Consider the following 21710-nt stretch of genomic DNA (forward strand, 5'->3'; position numbering starts at 1 on the left):
TGTCCTTTCGCCAAAAGAATGTTACTTTTGATAATCCAATTTGCTGAATCATAAAAAAATATGAATTCATTTATCATGTTATAGTTTCATACAGATCTGATCTAGATTATGCATTCGGTAAAACCCACAAAATATGTTAAGATAGTCATAAGATGAAGATGTATTGGTTTTGCCGATGTGGGTTATTGTTGCAGTTTACTGCTTTGAACCAGAAAAAAATCTGAATGAAACAAAGTTTTAGGTGCAGCAACTGCTTATCTGTAAGGTCTTGGGATTTGGATCGCAGGATCACATCCTGCTTGAGTCTGACATTGTGCCCTTGAGCACGGCATCGCTCACCCCCACAACTGCCCACCCCACCCTTAGCTCAACAAGAGGAGCAATGTTTTTGCGCCTTTTTTACTCTCACATCTCTGCTTGCATGCCTACACGTCGGTGATCTGGTTCCCTGTGAGATGAACAATATAAAGTAAACAATGAAAAGCAGATGTCTGCAAACACAAATGCAATGAACGTTGCGTCACAAAGACATTTTCACACATAGTGAAAGGAGGTTTATATGGATGTTGTTTTCATTGTTAGTCTCTTATAACTTGTCCAAATTATATTAAAATCAGCTGTGGTTTTCCATTTTATGGAAGATCAGGCTAGAGATCAAACTATCTTTTTTCCAAATTCACCGGTACACATTTAAGACACACTGCCCCCTACTGTGAATGCTGAGAAGTTCCACACAGTTAATTAAAGGACATAATAGTGCGTTTTGGGTTCAAAATTAGAAAAAATGATAATAATTAATAAGATGATAATAAAATCAGAGGGCAGATGGAATATAAAATGTAGTTCTTTTGAAAGTTTATTCTGATAAAGTAATTTTATCTGACTTCCCGTACTTAAAAAAAACACATAAACTTTAAATATATATATTTGTTTATATTTATATTTAACCCATCTGCTTTGATGGATTACTTTTAGGATGACTCAAAAAGGTCAGGTCTTTCTTTTTTGACACAATAGGTCAAATAGACACAATAGACCTTCACAGACAGTTGAGTAATATTGCCTGCAGAGATTTTATTGAATGTCAATCTGTCAGGAAATAAAGCATCAATCCTTAACATAGAATTCCCTGGAGTGATACTTTCAACACTACACTTCCTTTGAAAATGACTCACTTCGCTCTCTAATTGCGGCATTTAAATGTGACCTTTCAGACAAAAGAAAATTAAGTAACTTTCTATCTACACACATTAATAAGAAACAACTTGAGGGAGTGTGAGAAGACAAGTGAAGTAATCATGTTTTTTTTTGTTGCCACATTTTATGAAATGAACCTTCATGGCTCAATAAAAACTTAAATTTGCTGTCCATTATTTTATAAGGCCTCCAATGCATGCTGAATTGAAAAGCCTGCATATATGACACTATATAAAATACAGTAGACCAAATCTGTGTGAAGTATTTATATGTATGCTATAAACATATAAAACATAATTGATTTTTAATTTTCCTTCTGGTCAGTCAATATATGTCTACACCACTGCAAAGTACAACCACAATAATAAACATATTGTTAACTTAATATTTCTTTCTGTCTGGTTGTGATTGTCCAGGGTTAGTGCCATGTGCACCAAAGTTTCAAATCCAACTGAGCATTGGATTTATTACGATTGTACAGGATTGTACGCGCAATATTTTTTTTTTGTTCTCAACATTCTCACCACAAAACCCGCTCATATTTGGGAGAAAAGTCTGGAGTCATTTATGCTCTCTCCTCTGTGATGTGGGAAAGCAGGCGTTTAAACACACACACAGGCACATGCACATTCAGAATGGTCTCTTTGGATCCCCAGGTACTCTGTGGAAGGCCTAAAGGCAACACTACCCCCTCCTCCCCACACACACACATACAAACAAAGACACACACACACACGCACACACACACGCTAAAGTTGCAGCGAAGTGCACTTGCATGCATTTGCACGTGTATCTCTGTTTTACATGCGACATGTTTGCACCCCACTTTACTGCCTAGTTAGCGAGGGGAGACCATGGAGGAAGTCTGGGATGGCGCCACTGTTTGAGAAAGAGGAATGTATTCGAGAGCAAATAAACATAGCATGAAAGTTCTCACACTGACCCACACGCACACACACGCACATCTTCAGTGCTCCTGCAAGACGCTGAGCGCTTCATTTGGGAATTCAATCATTTCTTCTAAACATCAAGGTAAATTTATGGTCTTCTTTGGTTCAATACTGAATTTGTTTGCACAGGGTTGTCAAACTGGAAATGTGGCAGTCTTATTAGTGTTTGCTTCCATTTGCCAGAGAGTTACGTTCTTGGAATGACTCGACACCAATTTCCTTTTTGCTTGACTTTTTGCACGTGCTGTACTTTCACACTGCCAGAATGTCATTTGCACGTTGTGACACTGCACACATGCTTACTGATGACGCAAGCTTCTCTGGTGGCATATTGTTATGAAAAACCCAGAGCCTCTTTGTGTGTAAATGCTGCTTTCCAAGCTTAGAAGTATCATTCAGATAAAAACAGAAATATTTATACACACATACTGTATACTACATTTGAAGTTATAATTCCAAAATTGTTTGTATTATTATTAAAGACAATTGTCATTCAATGTGATCTGATTTTAGGCAAACTTCAAATCTGAGTTGTCATCTCACATGCTTCCATGCAGGCTTCCATAGATGCCATCTCGTCTCCATGGCTGTGCTGTTGTGTTTGTCGGTGCTGTGGTGCGCTTTCGCCGTGGCCTCCACAATCACTCTGGCCGACCCGGACTACGGCGGCGTTCCCCTGTGGATCGACCGCTTGCTGGGTGAGCCCAGCGTGCTGAGCCTGCGGGGTCGCTTGGATGCGGCTTGGTACCGAGCCAACAACCCTCAGGCCTGCCCGCAACAATGTGACTGCCCCATTCAGTGGCCAACGGCACTCTACTGTGACCACAGAGGCCTGGCAGATGTCCCGGAGCACCTTCCAGCCAGAACGCAGTACCTGTTTTTGCAGGTAGGGAAAAATCTTAAGTAGGCCATCTTCTATCTTATATTTCAGCACATCATATTTCTTTCTATAGCGCAACAACATCTCCTCCCTCACTTCTTCATTTCTGGCAAACATCACCGGACTTCACTGGCTCATTCTGGATCACAACTGTTTGAGAAGTGACCAGCTGGACCAGGGTATCCTCCAAAACCAGAGCCAACTGGTTCATCTTTTTGCCAACCACAACAACCTGAGCTCAGTGCCGAATAACCTGCCAGACGGTCTCAAGCAGCTCCGACTGGCCTATAACCAAATAAGTAGCATCGGGCCCGACGCTTTCAAGAACCTGAAGAACCTGACACTGCTGCTTCTGCAGGGAAACATCTTAAAAACCATTAAAGAAGGAGAGTTGCGAGGTACCGGTGTCTTCCTCATCTTGTTGACTGGTGTTTTTATTATTTGGGTTTTAGGACCATGGGAGGTTCAAACATTTTATACCTCTGAGCATGGACACATGTGTTTCAGGTCTTGTTAATTTGAACTTATTGGACCTCGGAGGGAATTCCTTCTCATCGGTTCCCAAACATTTACCAACCTACGTGCAGCAGCTCTATCTATCTAAAAACCCGCTCTCTGGGCTCGATGAGGACAGTTTCCTGGGATTCAGCAACCTTCAGTACCTTCGTTTAAGCCACTGCGACCTGAAAAATGGCAACGTCCACCCTCAGGCCTTCAACCTCTCTACCTTGGTGGAACTGGACTTGTCCTTCAACAAATTTACTAGCATCCCCGAAGTCCCCATCACCTTGCAGCACCTCTACCTGGAAGCCAATGAAATCAAAGGTGAGCTGTGCATAAACACATCATGGAATGCACTTATAAATACTTGGTAGATTTAAATAAGCAGCAGCTGATAAATAAAAAAAAAAGTCACATCAGCAAAGAGCAGAGAGAGTAAGGGGAGGAGATAGAAGAGTGAGATTGCTATGAAAACATCTGTGATGGTTTTAGACTAGAGGAAGTCGTGCCAGATGAGCGAGAAGCACATGGCGTTCTACTTTCGATGCTCCTCTTTCTCGATCTGCTCTTCATCACTCTGACCTGCTGTGGATTGGACCTCAACTGCAGCGCTATATTTCACGATAATAGTTTGCGCTCAAAGACTGCAGTGAGAAGTGTCTCAGGCAGACAAATGACAGCAAAACACTTCTGTGGCGACACACACCTCTGAGGTTGGCCAACAACGCCAAGCAAAAGTCTGCTCGCGCCAGCGCTCCCCGTCTGGGCCGAGAGCCGCGCTATGACTGAAAAGAACCGCGGCGGTTTTTAACCACAGCACCTGTGAGGTGGAATAGGAAACACAGACTGGCCCAGTTCCTCTAATGAACAAACAGAGCACGGCATGAAACCAAAGACTAAGTCACCAAGTCAGAATGCGGACTTAATAATTGACTTATGTGTTCTTAGAGTTCAACCTGACTAGTTTCTGCAGAGAAGTGGGACGTCTGACTTATTCCCGGTTGAAGAGCCTACGACTGGACGGCAACGAGCTGTCCTACCGGCATCTGCCCTCTGACTGGGTCTTCTGTCTAAGAGTGATTCAAGATATTTTCATTTAAAAATGCAGAAAATGAAAATAAACTTCTGCGTGTAGTCCTGAAGCGGCTGTGCTGTGTGTTATTTTGGCCTCACGTTTTGACATCAAGTGTGACATCCTGTCTCATGTCTGTCTGAATGAAATAGAACACGGAAGAGAAATTGTTGGCGCCATGACAAACGCGGTAGCGCTCTCTGGGCAGAGTGACTCATTCACCACAGTGGCAGCGCTGGGAGGTGAACTCATGTCATCTTCCAATATTGCAGACGAGCATGCATCTTTTAGATGCTCGAATGCAATAACCCAGCACCAGAAACGTCTTTGCTTCCTTACAATTGTGTAATCTTAACCAAGTGAGTAACCAGCTCTCCGTGAGACTCCTTAATGACCTTTACTTTTCCAGATTTGCCTAATAACACTTGTTCGCTGTACGTATTTCTTTTTTTCAACGTATTGTTTCAAGCCAGGCATTGCTGCAACAGTTATGACGACATCGACTACTAGGGTCACGTACGCACACAGTCTTCTCATATAACAGGGAACATTACACTTCGAGTTTCAGCATTATTCCATTTCAATTGTACCTGCATTGTGTCACTAATGCTGTCGGGGTACATTGGCCTGACTTCAATACAGGCCGGGTGAGTGAAGTTCCCACTTAGTGAAGGTGTGAACAGGGAAAATTGTAGCGAGAATGGAAGAAAGACTATATTTATGTTGCGATGTGTGCCATAGCTTTGGCATGAATCATCTGATGACACTAGTTCTCCCCACTTAAAGTCTGCTTTAAGGCCTTGTTTTCCGTCAGATGGAGGGAGAATCCTAACCTGACGTTTGTGAACCCCAAGTGATAAATTTGAATGTTCAAATCTGCTTCCATCAATATTTTCATTTGTAACTTTGCTTTTCTAGACATAATTACTAGTTTTGAGTCTGCGTCTTTCGCAGCCACAGGCGCACTTTCCAGGTGACACCATGTCCTCCAAAAGTACTTGTGATGGTCTGAACAGGCTCACAGTGTCTGGGCCGAGTTTCACATAAAATACGAGTCTCATTCGAGAGCGGATTTATCCTCTTGATTACAAACTCAAGTTACATGACTAGTTTTGCACTGTACAGCAGCCAAGCTTTGCACATTAAGAGCACATCTTGTCAGTCCCACTAAAACAAAGAAACAAATATCGGCATTAGATGCTAATGAGGGTACTTCAGAGGAGCTGGGAGTTGGTCCAACTTCCACCCCCCCATGTTTTTTCTCTCTATTAGACTTGGTTTTACTGCCTTCTCATTAAGTCGGCCTTGTTTTGCAAAGCCAGACTACTGCTGCATCCCTCCAAAAGGTTTTTGAGGGACCTTCCAGATGTCAGATGTTTATGCTGCAAAAGGAAGCACTCCAGGAGCGGATAGCACATTATAACCTGGCCGTATGCTACATCAATTGTTCATATTACCTACAGAAATATCTTCAAGGCTCGCCAATGACTTTTTAGATGAAAATCAACATTATTTGGAGAGCAACAAACATCTCTCCCACAAAAACTCACCATGGAGATAACTTTTAAAAACAGAATCAATCTCTTCAGTCTTCACTAATAGAATGAATACTTTTAAAACCTGTAGTCAAAACCAGCTGCTGTGCTGAGCAGCTTCTGTGCTGCCAGAGCAAAAAAAAAAAAATTGCAATGACAGCGCAGGAGCCGATCATGTAGCGCATAACATACAAATACACGGCACTCAATTCAAGCATATAAGCAAAACTAAAGACAAAGCTCTTTTGTATTTGCAGTTACATGAACACTGTTAATGTTTCCAGATGCTTCCTAGTCGCTCCTTGTTTTGGTTCTGGAAATCTGTGGCAACCTTTTGCAAGCTAAGCAACTTTAAATAGAGCTTGTGTTAGTTCTAGCGCCATCATTACTCTCAGTGAATAGGACAGACAATAAAGTATTTGGCAACACCAAACACACGATGAGAAGTACAGCCTCACAGGGAGCCGACTGGCTGATTTCAGCACTTGTGGATTTTACTTTGAACTTTGGACCCTTGATATTTTAGGAATTTTAAGAGGTTCAACGGCCCAAAAGTTTCTATCATATGACCAGCAAGACAAAATAACAAGGGGCCAAAAGGTAAAAGAAAAAAAATAATTTGAAGCTTGTAAAAAGCATCCGTAATTTGACAGGTTTATTGTAGCTTGTAATTTTACAAGCGAGGTGGAAGTGTTTTTTTTTTGTTGTTGGTTTTTTTACCTGCAGAAAAGTGCGGTACAATGAATGTCAACATTGGGTAAAATTCACAATCTATTATTCCTATGGAACACCTTTTTATTTTCACCTTACATAACTTTAAGAGTTAAAACAGATGGCAAGATCAGACACCAGTTGAACATTAGCAACCAAGTGTTTTCCGAGAGGAAAGATTTTCTTGACTTTTAACATTCCTTCTCAAATCAGCAACAATATTATTAGAGCGTGTGTGAGTCTTACTTTCCTGTCATACAATCAGGTAGCATTTTCCATTACTTGCAGAGTTTGAATCAGCTAGGGATTTAAAAATTAGCTTCTGCTGGATTTTCCCTTTAGTAATGGTGTTCTACATAGAAACATGTTTAACAAGCCAGTCGAACACCTTACACCAAGTTGGCTAATTATAATGAGGAGGCAAAAAATGATCTCGCTCTACCCAGTTGATTAAACAAGGCATTAAACTGCTGTACAAAAGGCAACATACTTGTGTTTTTTTTAAACTTCTGGCAACAATTAAATTTTGAACTGGCTTCAGGAACAGCATACTTGAAACAATGCGCCTTAGACACAAGTCACAGAACACAATAAGCTTCGCTCAGTCTTTCAACCACGTCTGTGTTGCTTTTTATGATGAGTCAACTGTCAACTGTGAAAGGTGAAGGTGACTTTGTCAGAATAGAAGAAAATAACTCACGGACCTTGATGCCTAAAAACAAGCATTAGCACAGTTTTTTTTTTAATCACCCTTGGTGGTTAATAAAACAAAAACCACCGTCTATTAACTGATAGTTATTACTTGTTATGAAAGTTAAAGTATCGATGCTAATTGCATAAATATGTGTTTTGAAGAATTGTTATGTATAATTTTATCTGTCGATGTCTGTTTGCATTTTGGTCAAGTGAAGCAGTGACCCGCCTGATCCAGTAGGTAGCGCTCTGTGGGGAAATAACGCCTGTGTTTCATTATGCCATGTCTGCCACCTACAGGACTGGAGTAGAACAGTAAGTAGATATTTCCAATCTAAAGTTTTTGTTTCTGGCCTTGGTGGAAGTCTGTTGAAGTCTATATCTGTTTTTATGGGGGTTTATTTTATTTCCCAACTCACTTAAGGGAGCGAGAGAGTGAGAAAATTGCTCTTTGGCCTGTTCCAGCTGATATAGTTAAACTAGGACTTGGAAACCGAAGAAAGAAAGTAACAAATGATATTTTCTTCCATCAGACATAAATTTCCTTGTCGTATTTCATTGTGTCACCAGTAAATGATTTACAACAAAAATGTTTGTGTTTTTATGATACTTTTTTTTCACAGACATAGTGACATGACTAAAAAGCTGAGACTAAGGATTTTAACAGCCAATATTGTTGGCTCACAGATATTCAGAGACATGGAATTTGGCCCGACTTTTACATGACCAATTGGGTGCGGCATGAAAAAGACAAGAATGTTCACACACAGCTCACAGGATGTGATGTTGTCTCATCTCAATGTACAACACGATCAATGATGGAGAGAATATCATTTCCTCTCCGCTGTTTTCTTTCTTGCCCAAAATTCCACTCATCCTCTCTAAATCACCAATTGCTCCTCTATAGATAACAGAAGCTGGCTCTTAGATTATTCTCCACTAGATGCTATTTTGGACCTGAACCTGCCTCACTCACCATCCATTTGGAAAGCAGCTGCTTAGCTAGCAAAAGGGCCGTCTGCTTTTAATGTTTCCTGCAGTAAAAGCAATTGCAAGCCCTCAATAAATATCACGGCTCTAGAATCAACAGGTAGGAGCTGCGTGCAAACATCTGCTTGGATTTGAGCACTACGAGCCAGAAGATTTGCATTCCACAGGCCATGTGACACAGTTTGCACATGCACAAACCAACCACACAAATAGTCTTGTGTATTCACAACCTCTAATGAAACAATTCAGGCATCCCGCAGATACATGTTCCCTAAAAAGCCACAACAAGCGACATCGGGTTTATGTTCAAACCTCCTTGACATATTTAAACACTTCACAGAATTTGTGTAGCACAAACTGGACCTGAAGTTTTGTTTGCTTTCTTTTCTTTGTACACATGGAGGTGCTTTCCACGGGATTGCATACTTAAATGCATTAAAAACAGAAATCAACTTTAACCACAACGGGATGATCACAAGTCAATGAATACAAATGTTTTATTTTTTTGTTTCTGGTTGAGGTCAGCCTTAACCAGATGTTTGGCCTCGCTCCGCTTTGTGTCACAAGCCTGGGGATTGAATTCATCTGTTCCATGTCATCACAAATGCTTCAATAACTGTATGGGCAGTTATTCAGCAATCATTCTTAATCAGGTGGCTTGGTTGGGGTGAGTGTTCCAAAAACACATCACGTGTTCCAAAGACGCTTAACTACCCATTTTAGCACAAGACCGACCCAAGACTGGAGGGAACAACCCATCAATACATCTACAATATAGGCAGCAAATTAACCAACCAATCTGATTGGCTGTTAGCTAGCAAATGCACACCGTAAGCAAAGCGACAGCAAATAAAACGGCATTATGTGGTAGATTAAGTTCAGCAAACTTTTTTACTTAGACTAGATTCTGCTTGTATTATAAGCGTGTTGCAAAAGTTATGTATGCATTTTATTTGACGAAATCCTGATGGTATGACAAAGAATGACTTCTGTTACAGAAAGGCCCATAAAAAGTAGTATTGCAACAGTCAAAATTGGTATATTGTTTAATAAACCTTAAAACCTAACTTTGATGATCACTGAGGAAAGGTGGTTGTTGTAGGTCATTGGGTTCGTCCTAATTTTCAGTTTGCAAATATTTAGATGGTATGAGACACATTTAACTTAGACACAAATGGAAGAAAGTCATGGATGCATAATAGGGTTGGATGCTGCTAATGAAAAACACATGATGAGATGCGTGTGCGTTCATCTAAACAAGGATGTGGGGATAGAAAGAGAGAAACAAAGAGCGGGTGGTGGGTGGGGGGGCTATTGGGACCAATGCAATCCCAGCTGGGCGGCTCTGAGCAAATATCTAATGTTCCATCTTTCCCACGTTTTTGCATCCGTGCAAATACACCACAGCGACCGTGCTACTTGCTCACTGAAGCAAGCCGAGATGGACTCTCTGAAGAGTCAAAATCACGGGTCGTGAAGAAAGAGGCACTGTGACCTCAAAAGGGAAAAAAGCCAAACTCAAAGAGAGAGAGGAAAGGAATAAGGATGGGGAGGGTGAGGGACAGCGAGGGAGAGAGGGAGTGGACGGCTAAAGACGAAAGGAGGGCGAAAGGCAGAGAGAAGAAAAGACACAACTTGTGACTTGACAAAAGAGGGCAGGTACCAAAGGCAGGTAAGGAAATTTATTTGTTTTTTGTTTTGTTTTTTACACTTATGTTTGGGTGTGAAAACAGAGGCGGTGTTGTGTACTGAGACTGTTGGCACTTGTACAGCAAATGCCAGAGTGTGTTTCCATGGCAACGCTGTGCTGTGCTGTGCCATACCTGCCACTCCAGGAGATCCTTGTTTTCCTCATGTATGAATCCCAAACTTTCCAAAACTGACCAAAATTGTTCCCAGGTCCTTTTTGCCTGATGCTGATTTAGCCACATTCCACATTCATCACAAACATTTCTTTTGACTCAGACGGTTTAAAAGCAAGAATTAAATATTTTGTAACAGGGAAAACCTTTCAGGCATGCTTTTTATAGACACACACGTCACCATTTGCTGTGATGTGTTGGAAAAAAAACCTGCTGAGCCTCTTCCGTCACTAGTTCTAGTCTAATATCTGCATCGTGATTACTGTTAAGTATTATTTACTGCAGAAGGATTTAAATGTTCAGCGTCCACTCAACGGACAATAAAGCACAAGTAAACAAATCTAAAGTCTCTGATCTCACTGTAGATGATTTTAACTATTTTATTGACTCTAGGCTACTGATTCTTTCACGTGCGGTTGTCTCTGATGGATTCACAGATGCACATTCTTTGAAAAAGCCAATGCAAACCGGCCACACCCACATGAGAACATGTTTGGCATCCACATACGAAAACTGCTGCAGTGTGTTGGCGAGGAAGATGCACGCTTCTACAGATTTCCTGGCCTATGAGCCAGGTTGTTGATGAGAGACACAAAAGCAGCCGTTTGGATGACATCACGCCGAGCAACGTCTAATTATATGTTGTTGAGTCGAATGACTCAACAATTCATTTGCCCACTTCAGCTGCGGTTAAATATTTCTTTTAAACAGAAATATTAGTTATATGGTTTTGATTAGCATTTGATCTCCACATTCATGTCAACTGGTCTCAGTATATTATGAAAACACTTATTTTGTTGATCAAAACATATGAGGGACTTGTTTGTTATGATATTTTCCGTTTACAACCAGTGGCATACTATATAGGCCCACCTTGCTCTGTTCAAAACAATCCAATAGAAGAGCACTTTGAAAATTGGAATCCACATAAAATTAAAACAATGCTACTGCTAATGTTATCATGGGGCGATATACCTCATGTCAGCCACACCATCAAGAGGTTCTGAGGATGAACCTCAACTCGGGACTTCCTATTTAGAGTTTGAATGTTTTCCGTATGCTTGGTGTTTTGTTTTTTTTTGCCGGGTACTCCCACATTCCTAAAAGCATTCACGTGCTGTTAATCGAAGACTCCAAATCAGGGGTATCCCAACTTTTTCCTTCCGAGGAACACGTATAAAAAAAAAACTGAAGATTTTTTATACATTGTTTATATAATGTCGTTATGTAGAAATAAATCAAATCCGAGTTACGCCATATTCTGAAGATTCAATTCAAAGCAAATAATCAAAACACTTCCTTACGATATGGAGTTGAAGATATCTTGGCTCTATTTATACGTGACAACAATCTCACAGAATGGAGGTAGCAGGGCGGGTTCTTTCGGTGTCCGATATGAAAGGAGGGTCTGGAAGGCTCTGGATGACTGAGAGGGAAAAGGAAAGACAGAGCCTGGGATTCCACCATGGAATTCCACCATGAAGCTACATGAGTGGTGATGTAAGCATGTCATATACATACTGTTGCCATATGCAGCCGTATGTAAGTTTATTAGTGAGCACACACGTGGAATTTCCAGACCTGCAGTCTTCCCCTCTTCAAGTCTCCTTCAGGAGCACCCCTGACAAAAGAGTCTTTATCCCTGCTTTGGTTCTTTCAACATTTTTTCCCCCTCAAATATTCATCTCCCGACTTACTGATTTCTGCTCACTCTCCAGCACTGAATAAGAAGAAGTAGATATAAAAAATAATTCAACAATTGTGTTGAAATTATTTCTCTCAAAGTGATAATGCTGTCAAAACTGGCACTGTAGCTCGTACATTGTGCGATCTTGATGATTGATTTTCTTTGTGTGGCGATTCTCATCTACATTAGAAGATTAAAAAAACACACACAGAAATCAAAAACTCACATAAATGATCGCACGTTATATGTATATCAAATCTTTGTACATGTTTTTTCAGGAGGATGAAGGCCCCCACAGGACTCTTCTCTGCCTTGGTGCTGCTCCTTCTGATCGGAGCGGTGCTGACCCAGAGGCCTCGGCCAAGGAAGCCCACCAGGCGCCCTACGACCCCCAGGATGCCCTCCGTCCCCCAGCCCGAGCCACAGGAGCCAACGGACATCCCCCCGCTCATCCTCGGCCCGCCTTCCCCTTACCCCGACTGCCCCAGGGAGTGTTTGTGCTCCCCAAGCTATCCCAACTCTCTCAACTGCGAGAACCGGAACATCCGTGTGATCCCCGTCATCCCGTTCAGAGCCCACTATCTGTACCTTCAAAATAACTACATCTCAGAGGTGGTGGCGGAAGCTTTCGTTAATGCCACAGAGATCCGTTGGATCAATCTGGCAAACAATCGTATTCACCGGATAGACAAACAGGTAGGACGGGCTTCCCTGGCTCGATGTGGGTTTGCGAAATGCCTGGAGTGTTGACAATCTTCTATTTTTATCCTTTGCGTAGGTGTTCCAGAAAATACCTGCGCTGTTGTACCTCTATGCCCAACGAAACCAGCTCAAAGAGGTGCCCGCTGGCCTTCCAGCAAGTTTGGAACAGCTCCGTCTCAGTAAGAATCGTATTTCCAAAATACCTGCAGGTGCCCTCAGTCAGATGGGAAACCTGACCCTACTTGACCTCTACCACAACCAGGTGAAACTTTCTTTTTGGATGCACTTGTGTGTTCTCCGTGCATCTTGTGTCAACATCCCCGTGACGTCTTCCTTCCCAGTTGAGCGACAATGACCTGGGCAGAAACACTTTCAAGGGTTTGTCCAGCCTGATGCAGCTCAATTTGGCTCACAATGTGCTAAAAAAGATGCCCGCTGGCGTACCCAACAGTCTCGTGCAACTATTCCTCGACAAAAACCGTATCGAGGACATCCCAAAGCAAGTATACGGAGGCCGTGCGGCTATACAGTCAACAAAATCACATACAAAACTCGCTGGACTCAGAGAGCTTTAGATCAATTTCAATCATGTTAATAATTTTGAACAGCAGTGATAGAGTTACAATGTACTGAGATCCATTTCTAATATTCTGACGTGTGTCGGAATACAACATTTTGAAAAAGTTTCTTCTCTATTCTTCTATTCAGAGACTACTTCCAAGGCCTCTCTCACCTGGCCTTTGTGAGGCTCAACCACAACCACCTGAGTGACAAAGGTGTCCCCACTGCCGTGTTCAACATCTCCAGCTTGCTGGACCTGCAGCTCTCTCACAACCAACTGGCCTCCATTCCTCTCTTCAGCGCTCACCTGGAGCATCTGCACCTTAATCACAACACCATTGAGAGTAAGGCCAAGGCACCTCGCTGGAACGGGTTGTCCATGCGTAGGCGTCATTATTTTTGGTTGCATAATTCTACGACTTGTGCGGGGCATCAAGTTCAGGTTGTACCCTGCCTTTCGTTCTAAGTCAACTGGGATAGGCTCAGGCACAGCCGTGACACCCGGAAGGATGAGCCGAATGGATGTGTGGAATTATACTACGATAGTCTGCTCTAAATCAAACAAGACAAAACTTGTGTCTTTAATGCTTTGGGCGAATGACAGATTTCTGTATCAATTCAGTATCAACTTACAACACAAAATGTTTCCACACAAGCGTAACAAATTTGAATAGGGGGGGGGTGTAAATCTTTACACTATGTACGTATAGGGTGGGCGGAAAATACCTGGTCATGAAAAATTGGTATTAAATTCCAGATTCCTATACCATACATAATAATTCTTTAATACTTCAGAAATGCAAACTCAAATTAAGTCATTTCAACCCTACACTAAATTTGTTAGAAATAAAAATGATTTGATTGTAGACAGTTTAAACATAATTAGTATTAGCATAACATTCAATTTGTTGTTGTTGTTTGTTTTAATAGAATCGCTTCTCCTAATGTCTGTAAATATGGTTTGCTGTTTCTATTTTTAGATGAATGCCTATGCCCAATTTCAACCTTGATAAATATAATTGTATTATATTTGGACTGACGCTAATTACACAGTATGAGTGTGTAAAGTTAAAACATGTTATTATTGCCGCTCTTTCATTTGAACCTTCATAGACCAAACTGTTTAGACTTCATCTGTGTAAACTAAAGCTGAGTTCAACGACATTCAACAGCCCGTAACAGTGACCAAAGACGTAATGAACATTTAGCAATGTTAACGAATCACCTGTGCTGTGCCACACCTTGTTTCTTCGGTTTGTTTTGGTCTTCAACGAAAGTGCACTTTGAAATTACATAAGTTTCCCCTATGTTTTGCAAATTCATTGTGCTTTTCTTGGCTAGGCATCAACGGCACTCTAATCTGCCCACGCAGCCTGCAGGTCGACACGAGTGATCCCAGCCAGATCCCGAGGCTAAGGTGAGTCAAACAGATGAAACACTTCTAACACCTGGGAGCAAAATGTGGTGAGTGGACGTGTTAAGTCAGGCTATTGTTGCTTCAGGTACCTGCGCTTGGATGGAAATCAACTCAGCCCTCCCATACCGCTGGATGTCATCATGTGTTTTAGACACCTCCACTCCATCGTTATTTAGGGAAACAACCTTTGAGGCAAGGAGGCGTGCACCGCTGTCACCCCAGGCGCTCCACACGTGCGTGCCCTTTGTGAAACTGTCTATGACGTAGTACTGCAGGCTTCCCCAAATTTCATTATCCTTCCAGGTAGATGTCTACATATGGAGTTGCCTAATAATATTATGATACATTTTACTGTTTATATAAATGTATCAGTGCTTATTGTATTGTGTTGTTGTTTGAAGAAAAAATAAAATCAAGACAAATGCTTGAAAAGCCTGAGAATACAAGTGCATTGATGGACACACTTCACATATGTAGTTAGTATCTTCATAAGTAGACCGGGAAAAAATAACATTAAACGTTAACTACTGTGTAGTTGGAAGTGTCCTAAATGTGCATGCATTTTTCACGTTATTCCAAGTAAAATGTCATTATATTCCTTTTTCCTTGTGTAAAGCTTTGTACAAATAATAATTCAATGAATAAACATTGTATCGTACCTTCTTTTATTTAGAATTATTGATTGGAATCTTTTACGAGTTTTGAAATGTGTGAATAAATTGGATTTAAAGATTCTTTGTTAACCACCTTATAATATTGATAATAAAACGGGTTCATTAAAAATATATGTACTACACTTTACACAAGGACATGTTCTCGTTTTCTTTGAGGGAAATGAAAGTGTGTGTTTGCAAAACAGGTATGACAGGGAAGAAGTGCTGCGTGGGAAATAATGACATCAGTCATCAGTCATGTTATGGCAATTATGAAAGCAATTATCAAGAGTGTTAATAAAGGCTCAGAGTTGAATTTAAACATTCAGTCATTCATTCCTGAAATATTAAAAGCTCAACTGTATGGAAAACATATTTGCTGTTATTTTGCTTTCAACTACTGTAGATTACAAAACACTGGCAACTTTCCGGGCATAGCCACTGAAAACGTGGGAGGGTGATCAATATAAATTATCTGTTGTGTAATTCAACAACCTTAAGCTACATGGGGCTTTGGGCATGCCTCCACTCAGGGCCCACCCGAGAGTGCTCACTCCCCCACCCAAGTGTAGAAAACTTTAGGGGGCGACAAAAAAGATAACTAGACAATTGGTGGTGGTGGGCAGCAAATATCCTGCCTCCACTGGCGGAGCTAGATGGGGGATGCGGGGGCATGACCGCTCCCCTGAAATATACTTGCAAAAAAAAAAAAAAACTTTTTTGTTTCTTTAATTTATTAGTATTTTATTAAACCTACAAATGTGTCAGATTATTTTGCCGGACCCTGTATAATTAATCTTCATCTGCATTTTCTGAAGGATTTTGGAAGTTTGTATTGCAATAAAAAACTGTTGCTTTGTTGACACCCTGAGCCATTTTGGGTGTTGTATTGTAGAGGTAGATTATTTCCATTTTCCTTACCAGTGGCTACGTCACTGAGGTTAAACATTCTTGCAAAAGACTTACAACCATCAATTTAACAATCATTTGGGTGGTGATACTTAATAAAACCATAAATTTATTCAAACTTCTGCCATGTTCTATTTTTAGGAAGAGATAATTGCACTTGGCTCTAGACACTACAGAAACTATTAACCAAACAATATAGTTGCGTAATAGAACAAATGATTCTTCCAACTAGTGGAGTCGCCCTCTGGTGGCCAAGAGAGAAAACTGCAGTTATTAAATGCTGGCTGGATTTCCAAACACAATGCAGCTGTCTCTCTTCTACAAGGACATTATAATTATAATGACTATTTGTCATTGTTCATCTATTGTGTGGTGTGAGATAATGATTGCAGACTTTATGAAATAAACATCAATGTAATTGAAGGCTCTTTTGTGTTTACAATGTGTCACAATGTGAATACTCGGTTGTGGTTTGACGAGTAAATTAAATGCAAAAATGAATGAACAACATTGAAGCTGGCAGAGGGCCAAGACTAGTAGCATTTCAATCCAAGCATTTTAAATCTTGTCAGAGAGATGGAAAGTGAGCCAGTTTATTCATGACGCCTTTCTCCACGAGAATTTTTGAAAAATGGAATTAGCAGTTTAGCAAATCCACTGGGTGTTTCCAATCCGAACTTGTCTGACTACAGTAAAGTCCCAAGACTGCTTTATAAAAAATGTCTTTTAAATGGATCCAAAAAGTATTTGATAATATCGAGCAGGCTATATTGTGACTAATTCGAGGCATGCCAAATATATAAATAATTGCATTAAAAAAAATTTGGCTTTGGATCATTTTATCTAATCTAGTGGTGGTGTTATTCTGCCGATCCAGAACCAGATTGATGTCACTGTATGAATGAGTCATTAAATAATTGTGTAATCCTGAGGGAGCAGGGAATTTCTAATGGATGTCTCTTTTTAAAGGGCAATACCTGTTTCAACACTTCCTCCTAATCAGATTTTTGAATTGCATGGAAAATACTATTGTTGTCAAAATCCCCCTGGCTGGACTATAAGAGGCAACAGGTAGCATGGAGGAACACAGACACAGCCAGCCTTGGAATCTTCTCCAGAATACAGGTGAACACACAGGTGAGTGTGAACACAGTGATAGTGGTGGGTTGCTGCAGATTCCATGACAAGATTAGACAAGTTCATGAGATTAAATACTGTAGTTGGCACAAATGAATAACAAATTGGATCAAATTCATTGAAAATTTAAAACCCAAAATTACACTTGCACCACAAAATACACAGCAGTGGTAACCATGAATGACTGATTGTAATTTTGCACTTCATTATCTCCTTTCTCTTCTCCAGACAACCACAATGTTGACAAGTTTGCTCTCCTTCTCACTCTGCCTCTTGATGGGCTTTGTGACTAAACCTGTGCTCACCTTCACGCTGACCAACACATGCACCTTCAGCGTCCACAAGCAAGAGCTACGCAGATATTACTCCGAAATACGTACGAGAGCGGTACGTTTCCCACCAGCACTCCGAGCGATGGCATCAGGTGGCAGGTGTGGATATTTAATCCTATTTTGTTTGGATTCTCTATTAGATTATGGAAGACACTGAGATTGGAGTGAGGATTCTCAACACAGCAGCAATGAGAAACGTTCAGGTGAGTCTAATTTGACGTCTGACTGTTGCTTAAAAGGGAGTTCTTGATCATAGTAATACACAACATTGGCGTGGGACTGTTGTGACGTAACCTTTGGGATCTCCTCAGGAGAATCAGACATGCTGCTTCCTGCACCTGCTCCTCCGCTTCTACGTGGAGAGAGTGTTCCGCAACTTTGTCACCGATCAGCCAGAGGGGCAACGTAGTGCCAGCGCCCTGGCTAACGCTTTTGTCATCATGAGGCGGAATATAAACAAATGTGTAAGTGTGCTCATGAGCATTGATTTTATATCCTACCCACGAGCTGATTTGACCTTTTTCCTCACGACTAAGACAATTCAGGGCTATAGTTGCAAAAAATAGGAGAGCATCTATTAGTGTGGTCAAAACTGGGCACTAGTTGACTCCAAAATGTGAATGTTTTTCCAGTAACAATTGATCCCACCAACATTACTTAATTTACTTTACTTCTCCCAGTCAAGTAATTAGATTACTGTTATTCTAGAAAATCGCAAAAAGTGGCCCTGTATATTTTCTATTTTGTCTCTGATGACACATATAAACAGCCATGGAGGAAGGAGAGAGATTTGTGTTTTCAAGCGGGAAAATAGACAAAGTGTTATCTAGCTTCAATAACACTGAGTCCACAAAAAAACATAGATTGCATTCAAAATTAAAGACAAATATTGTGACTGCAGGAGGTCCCTAAATTTAAATCCATCAACAATACACGCTAACTCAGTTCAAATAGATCTTGGCAGTGAATGAGTTAAAAATGTCAAATTTGCCAGCACCAAATTTATGACAACAGAAGGCCAATGAATGAATACGCAAACGGCTTGCTCATAAACGTGTTGTGACGGGGAATTAACGCCCCCATCTTCTCTCCTCAGCACTGCGTCTGCAACGAGATCACGCACAAAGCAATCGACTCGCTACAAACTGAGTTTGACAAGGTAAATAAATGTCTTTTTATTCGCCTTACGACTGATTGTATGCCACACTGACCTCCACTAACAAGTCAGGCAAACGTTTGTTTACTTGGATTCTGAATATAAATGCATCATTTCTACTTAAATATTCATATTGTAATAGGTCTTAACCTACTTCTCTGAATGTGTATCAACATTATTCAAGTTCTCCATCTATGCCTTTATTGTTTCCCAACCCAGCTGGCCACCAACAAGGCGGCGATAAAAGGCGTAGCAGAGCTGGACACACTACTGGATTGGCTGGATGAAGTGGACATCAGGCACGCAACCACTTGACTACAAAGGTCACTTAAAAGTGACTTTTGACATTTCTGCACTTTGATAAAGTATCTCCATGTTCTCCAAACAGTATGTGTTTTTAGGCCAGTGTAATTGGGCCAAATTATCTAAATGAATTAACTATCCAGTGCCTATTTGTTGTCGATAAATTAATTTTTACCACCTAGGGAAATGTGTTTTTGTACATTTTCATTAATATCACAATAGATTCTGATGAGGAGCATCATTGTTTGTGCATGTTTTTATAAGAGTTTGGAATATTCATTGAATGTACCTGTTGTTCTATTATGTATCGTTTCTCAACGTTTCAACGTAAGTGAATAAACTATTTTTTATAGCTACTCTAACAAGCTTTTTCATGACAGGGCAATTTTTTCACACAAGGCTGATGGTAGTACTTCAGGGACACAATGACCAACCAAACTTATCACGAGATAACAATATGTTTCTCTGTGGCAATCTGCTCCCTTTTTGACAAGAAATACGGATGGCTCACAATTATCTTGATATCAATGTTCAATTCTGAGAAAACGTATGCTACAGTATAGCCCTCAAGCGAAACCAAAGCATGACTGAGCTGAAGTGCTTCACACGGTGCAACCACAACCACTTGGTTCAACAAGTTACACAGGGTAGTGCAAACATATATTCCCACGCACAGAGAAGATACGAAATGACTTAATACATACATACACAACTCCATTCGATCAACAGAGGGTGATAAAGTGTAGGGGGTGTGAAACTCATTTTTTTGGCGGGCCGCATTGTAGTCATAGCTTCTTTCGGAGGGCCATTTTGACTGTCAACTCAAATAAATGTATGAGCACCTCATATTATATACAGTAAAAGCTATAAAACAAATTGACAAATAACTCGTTTTCAAACCAGACGAGTAAAAACTGGTCAAATATTAAAAAAAAAAAGATATTATTAAAAGTGAAGACAATTTGCAATTCTAGTAATGATACACGAATTTGATGCACGATTTGTCTTCGCGGGCCACATAAAATGATGTGGCGGGCCGTATCTGGCCCCCGGGCCTTGAGTTTGACACACGTGGTGTAGGCTCTTCTGTAAGTACAGGTATTGACAGATAATAGGTAGGATAGATGGATAGATAGATTGAGAGATTGATAGATATATAGATAGTCAGCAATGATCGCATACAGCAAATTTTGGATTTAGTGAGTGTGCCTCCTCCATTGTTCGGGAAACAAGCCGATTGTGTTTACTCCCACAAAGGCGCAAACGCCGGTTTATACAGTGAGTGTCTTAGTGACCTAGACTTGGGTTGTCTGGGACCAGTGTTGGGACCCCTAAAAAGTCAGCTGTAAAGGCAAAACGACATTTCGTGGAGTTTTCTAGGAGTTTCTTGACACACGTGTATCATGACTCACAATGTATTGCATATGTGTTCCTGGAGTGTTTTACCAAAATGTACTACTGACGATGATGACAGAATTATCACAACAAAACCAGTCTTATATAGGGAACAGTATGTCTAAAGACACCCACGGCACCTCTGTGTGACCTCAAACGTTACGTTACAGTCACATTTCCCAAAACTAAAATTTGTAGAATCGATGAATGGCCATTTTTAAAAACCAGTCGTTTGGTGACTCACTTACTCGGTAACCTTGAAAGAAGCTCGAGGAAATGTTGAGAACTTAGTGGAATAAATAACTATAACTTTCAACACAGAGCAAAGGTCCCAAAAAAATGTGACTAACTCAATCAACTCGATAAATATTCTGTAAATAATAAAAGAGAAAAATAACTGAAGATAGTTTTCTGCATGTTCTTAAGTATGTTTACATGAATGGCAATAGCATTAGCAACAGCAACAGAATAGAATAGAATAGAATAGAATAGAATAGAATAGAATAGAATAGAATAGAATAGAATAGAATAGAATAGAATAGAATAGAATCCTCTGTTTGTAACTTCCAGGTCAAAGTCATGAGCTTAAGAAACTTTCATATCCAAAAGAATACTAGGTCAGCAAAACAGAGACCTCGTATTGGTTTCGGGCTTCATTTCATAACAGCAGTTTGCTTGCACAATTCTGCGAAATAAACAAGAAAAAAAAAGAGGAAAATATATTAAGTTTCGCAATTTACTAACTGCTCGCAAAATTTGAATGAAGCATCCCTCCGCCTGCTCAAGTCTCTGACCAAAGCCACACCACTCACTAACGAGCGTTGCACGAATGTGCATGGAAAACAAGCCGATCTTAGCCATAGCTGCTACATTGCTAGCAGTACTTATTCATGACAGTGTTGCAAAACATTAAAACAAACATTAACATTAACATCTATTTTCCTATATTGTTGCTTTGTAACTACTTTGTCGTCTTAAATCTACTTTATATTTACCAAACATATGCACAGACAATTGCAACCGTGATCCACGAGAAGGTGGAAAGCATGCAAAGCACATCACACCAC

At 40.5% G+C, this 21710-nt stretch overlaps 4 protein-coding genes across 5 annotated transcripts in view; 3 read left to right on the forward strand and 1 right to left on the reverse strand.

Moving 5' to 3' along the window:
* The window catches only part of LOC148390555 (sodium- and chloride-dependent neutral and basic amino acid transporter B(0+)-like), a 40260-nt gene that overhangs the window by 15682 nt on the left and 2868 nt on the right, over nucleotides 1–21710 (reverse strand). The window lies entirely within an intron of this gene.
* On the forward strand, nucleotides 1949–4670 carry LOC148390558 (lumican). 2 transcript variants are annotated; one of them, XM_088390679.1, is made up of 5 exons: nucleotides 1949–2229; nucleotides 2705–3033; nucleotides 3101–3425; nucleotides 3535–3852; nucleotides 4477–4670. In XM_088390679.1, the coding sequence occupies exons 1-5, from the start codon at nucleotides 2094–2096 to the stop codon at nucleotides 4626–4628; spliced, it is 1260 nt and encodes a 419-aa protein (XP_088246805.1). In that variant the 5' UTR covers nucleotides 1949–2093; the 3' UTR covers nucleotides 4629–4670. The 2 variants fall into 2 exon arrangements, with proteins under 2 accessions (XP_088246805.1, XP_088246806.1); XM_088390680.1 differs by lacking the exon at nucleotides 1949–2229 and having other exon boundaries at nucleotides 2715–3033.
* Nucleotides 9926–15733, forward strand: prelp (proline/arginine-rich end leucine-rich repeat protein). The gene is made up of 7 exons (XM_088390682.1): nucleotides 9926–10201; nucleotides 12357–12774; nucleotides 12857–13042; nucleotides 13122–13279; nucleotides 13489–13685; nucleotides 14683–14758; nucleotides 14844–15733. The coding sequence occupies exons 2-7, from the start codon at nucleotides 12361–12363 to the stop codon at nucleotides 14932–14934; spliced, it is 1122 nt and encodes a 373-aa protein (XP_088246808.1). The 5' UTR covers nucleotides 9926–10201; nucleotides 12357–12360; the 3' UTR covers nucleotides 14935–15733.
* On the forward strand, nucleotides 17428–19503 carry il20 (interleukin 20). Its single transcript, XM_088390685.1, has 6 exons — nucleotides 17428–17457; nucleotides 17686–17844; nucleotides 17930–17992; nucleotides 18101–18253; nucleotides 18886–18948; nucleotides 19165–19503. The coding sequence occupies exons 2-6, from the start codon at nucleotides 17695–17697 to the stop codon at nucleotides 19258–19260; spliced, it is 525 nt and encodes a 174-aa protein (XP_088246811.1). The 5' UTR covers nucleotides 17428–17457; nucleotides 17686–17694; the 3' UTR covers nucleotides 19261–19503.

The sequence above is a fragment of the Syngnathus floridae genome, chromosome 11 (assembly GCF_059516105.1).
Source record: "Syngnathus floridae isolate MCC-2025c chromosome 11, RoL_Sflo_1.0, whole genome shotgun sequence".
Taxonomy (NCBI): domain Eukaryota; kingdom Metazoa; phylum Chordata; class Actinopteri; order Syngnathiformes; family Syngnathidae; genus Syngnathus; species Syngnathus floridae.

Bases quoted from the DNA above. Each gene is read 5' to 3' on its own strand.
- LOC148390558 (XM_088390679.1), top strand. From the start codon at position 2,094: ATGTATTCGAGAGCAAATAAACATAGCATGAAAGTTCTCACACTGACC. The intron at 2,230-2,704 runs GTAAATTTATGG...GCTTCCATGCAG, and splicing joins CATTTCTTCTAAACATCAAG to GCTTCCATAGATGCCATCTC. The intron at 3,034-3,100 runs GTAGGGAAAAAT...TTCTTTCTATAG, and splicing joins CGCAGTACCTGTTTTTGCAG to CGCAACAACATCTCCTCCCT.
- il20 (XM_088390685.1), top strand. From the start codon at position 17,695: ATGTTGACAAGTTTGCTCTCCTTCTCACTCTGCCTCTTGATGGGCTTT. The intron at 17,993-18,100 runs GTGAGTCTAATT...GGATCTCCTCAG, and splicing joins CAGCAATGAGAAACGTTCAG to GAGAATCAGACATGCTGCTT. The intron at 18,949-19,164 runs GTAAATAAATGT...TTCCCAACCCAG, and splicing joins TACAAACTGAGTTTGACAAG to CTGGCCACCAACAAGGCGGC.
- prelp (XM_088390682.1), top strand. From the start codon at position 12,361: ATGAAGGCCCCCACAGGACTCTTCTCTGCCTTGGTGCTGCTCCTTCTG. The intron at 12,775-12,856 runs GTAGGACGGGCT...TCCTTTGCGTAG, and splicing joins TTCACCGGATAGACAAACAG to GTGTTCCAGAAAATACCTGC. The intron at 13,043-13,121 runs GTGAAACTTTCT...CTTCCTTCCCAG, and splicing joins TTGACCTCTACCACAACCAG to TTGAGCGACAATGACCTGGG.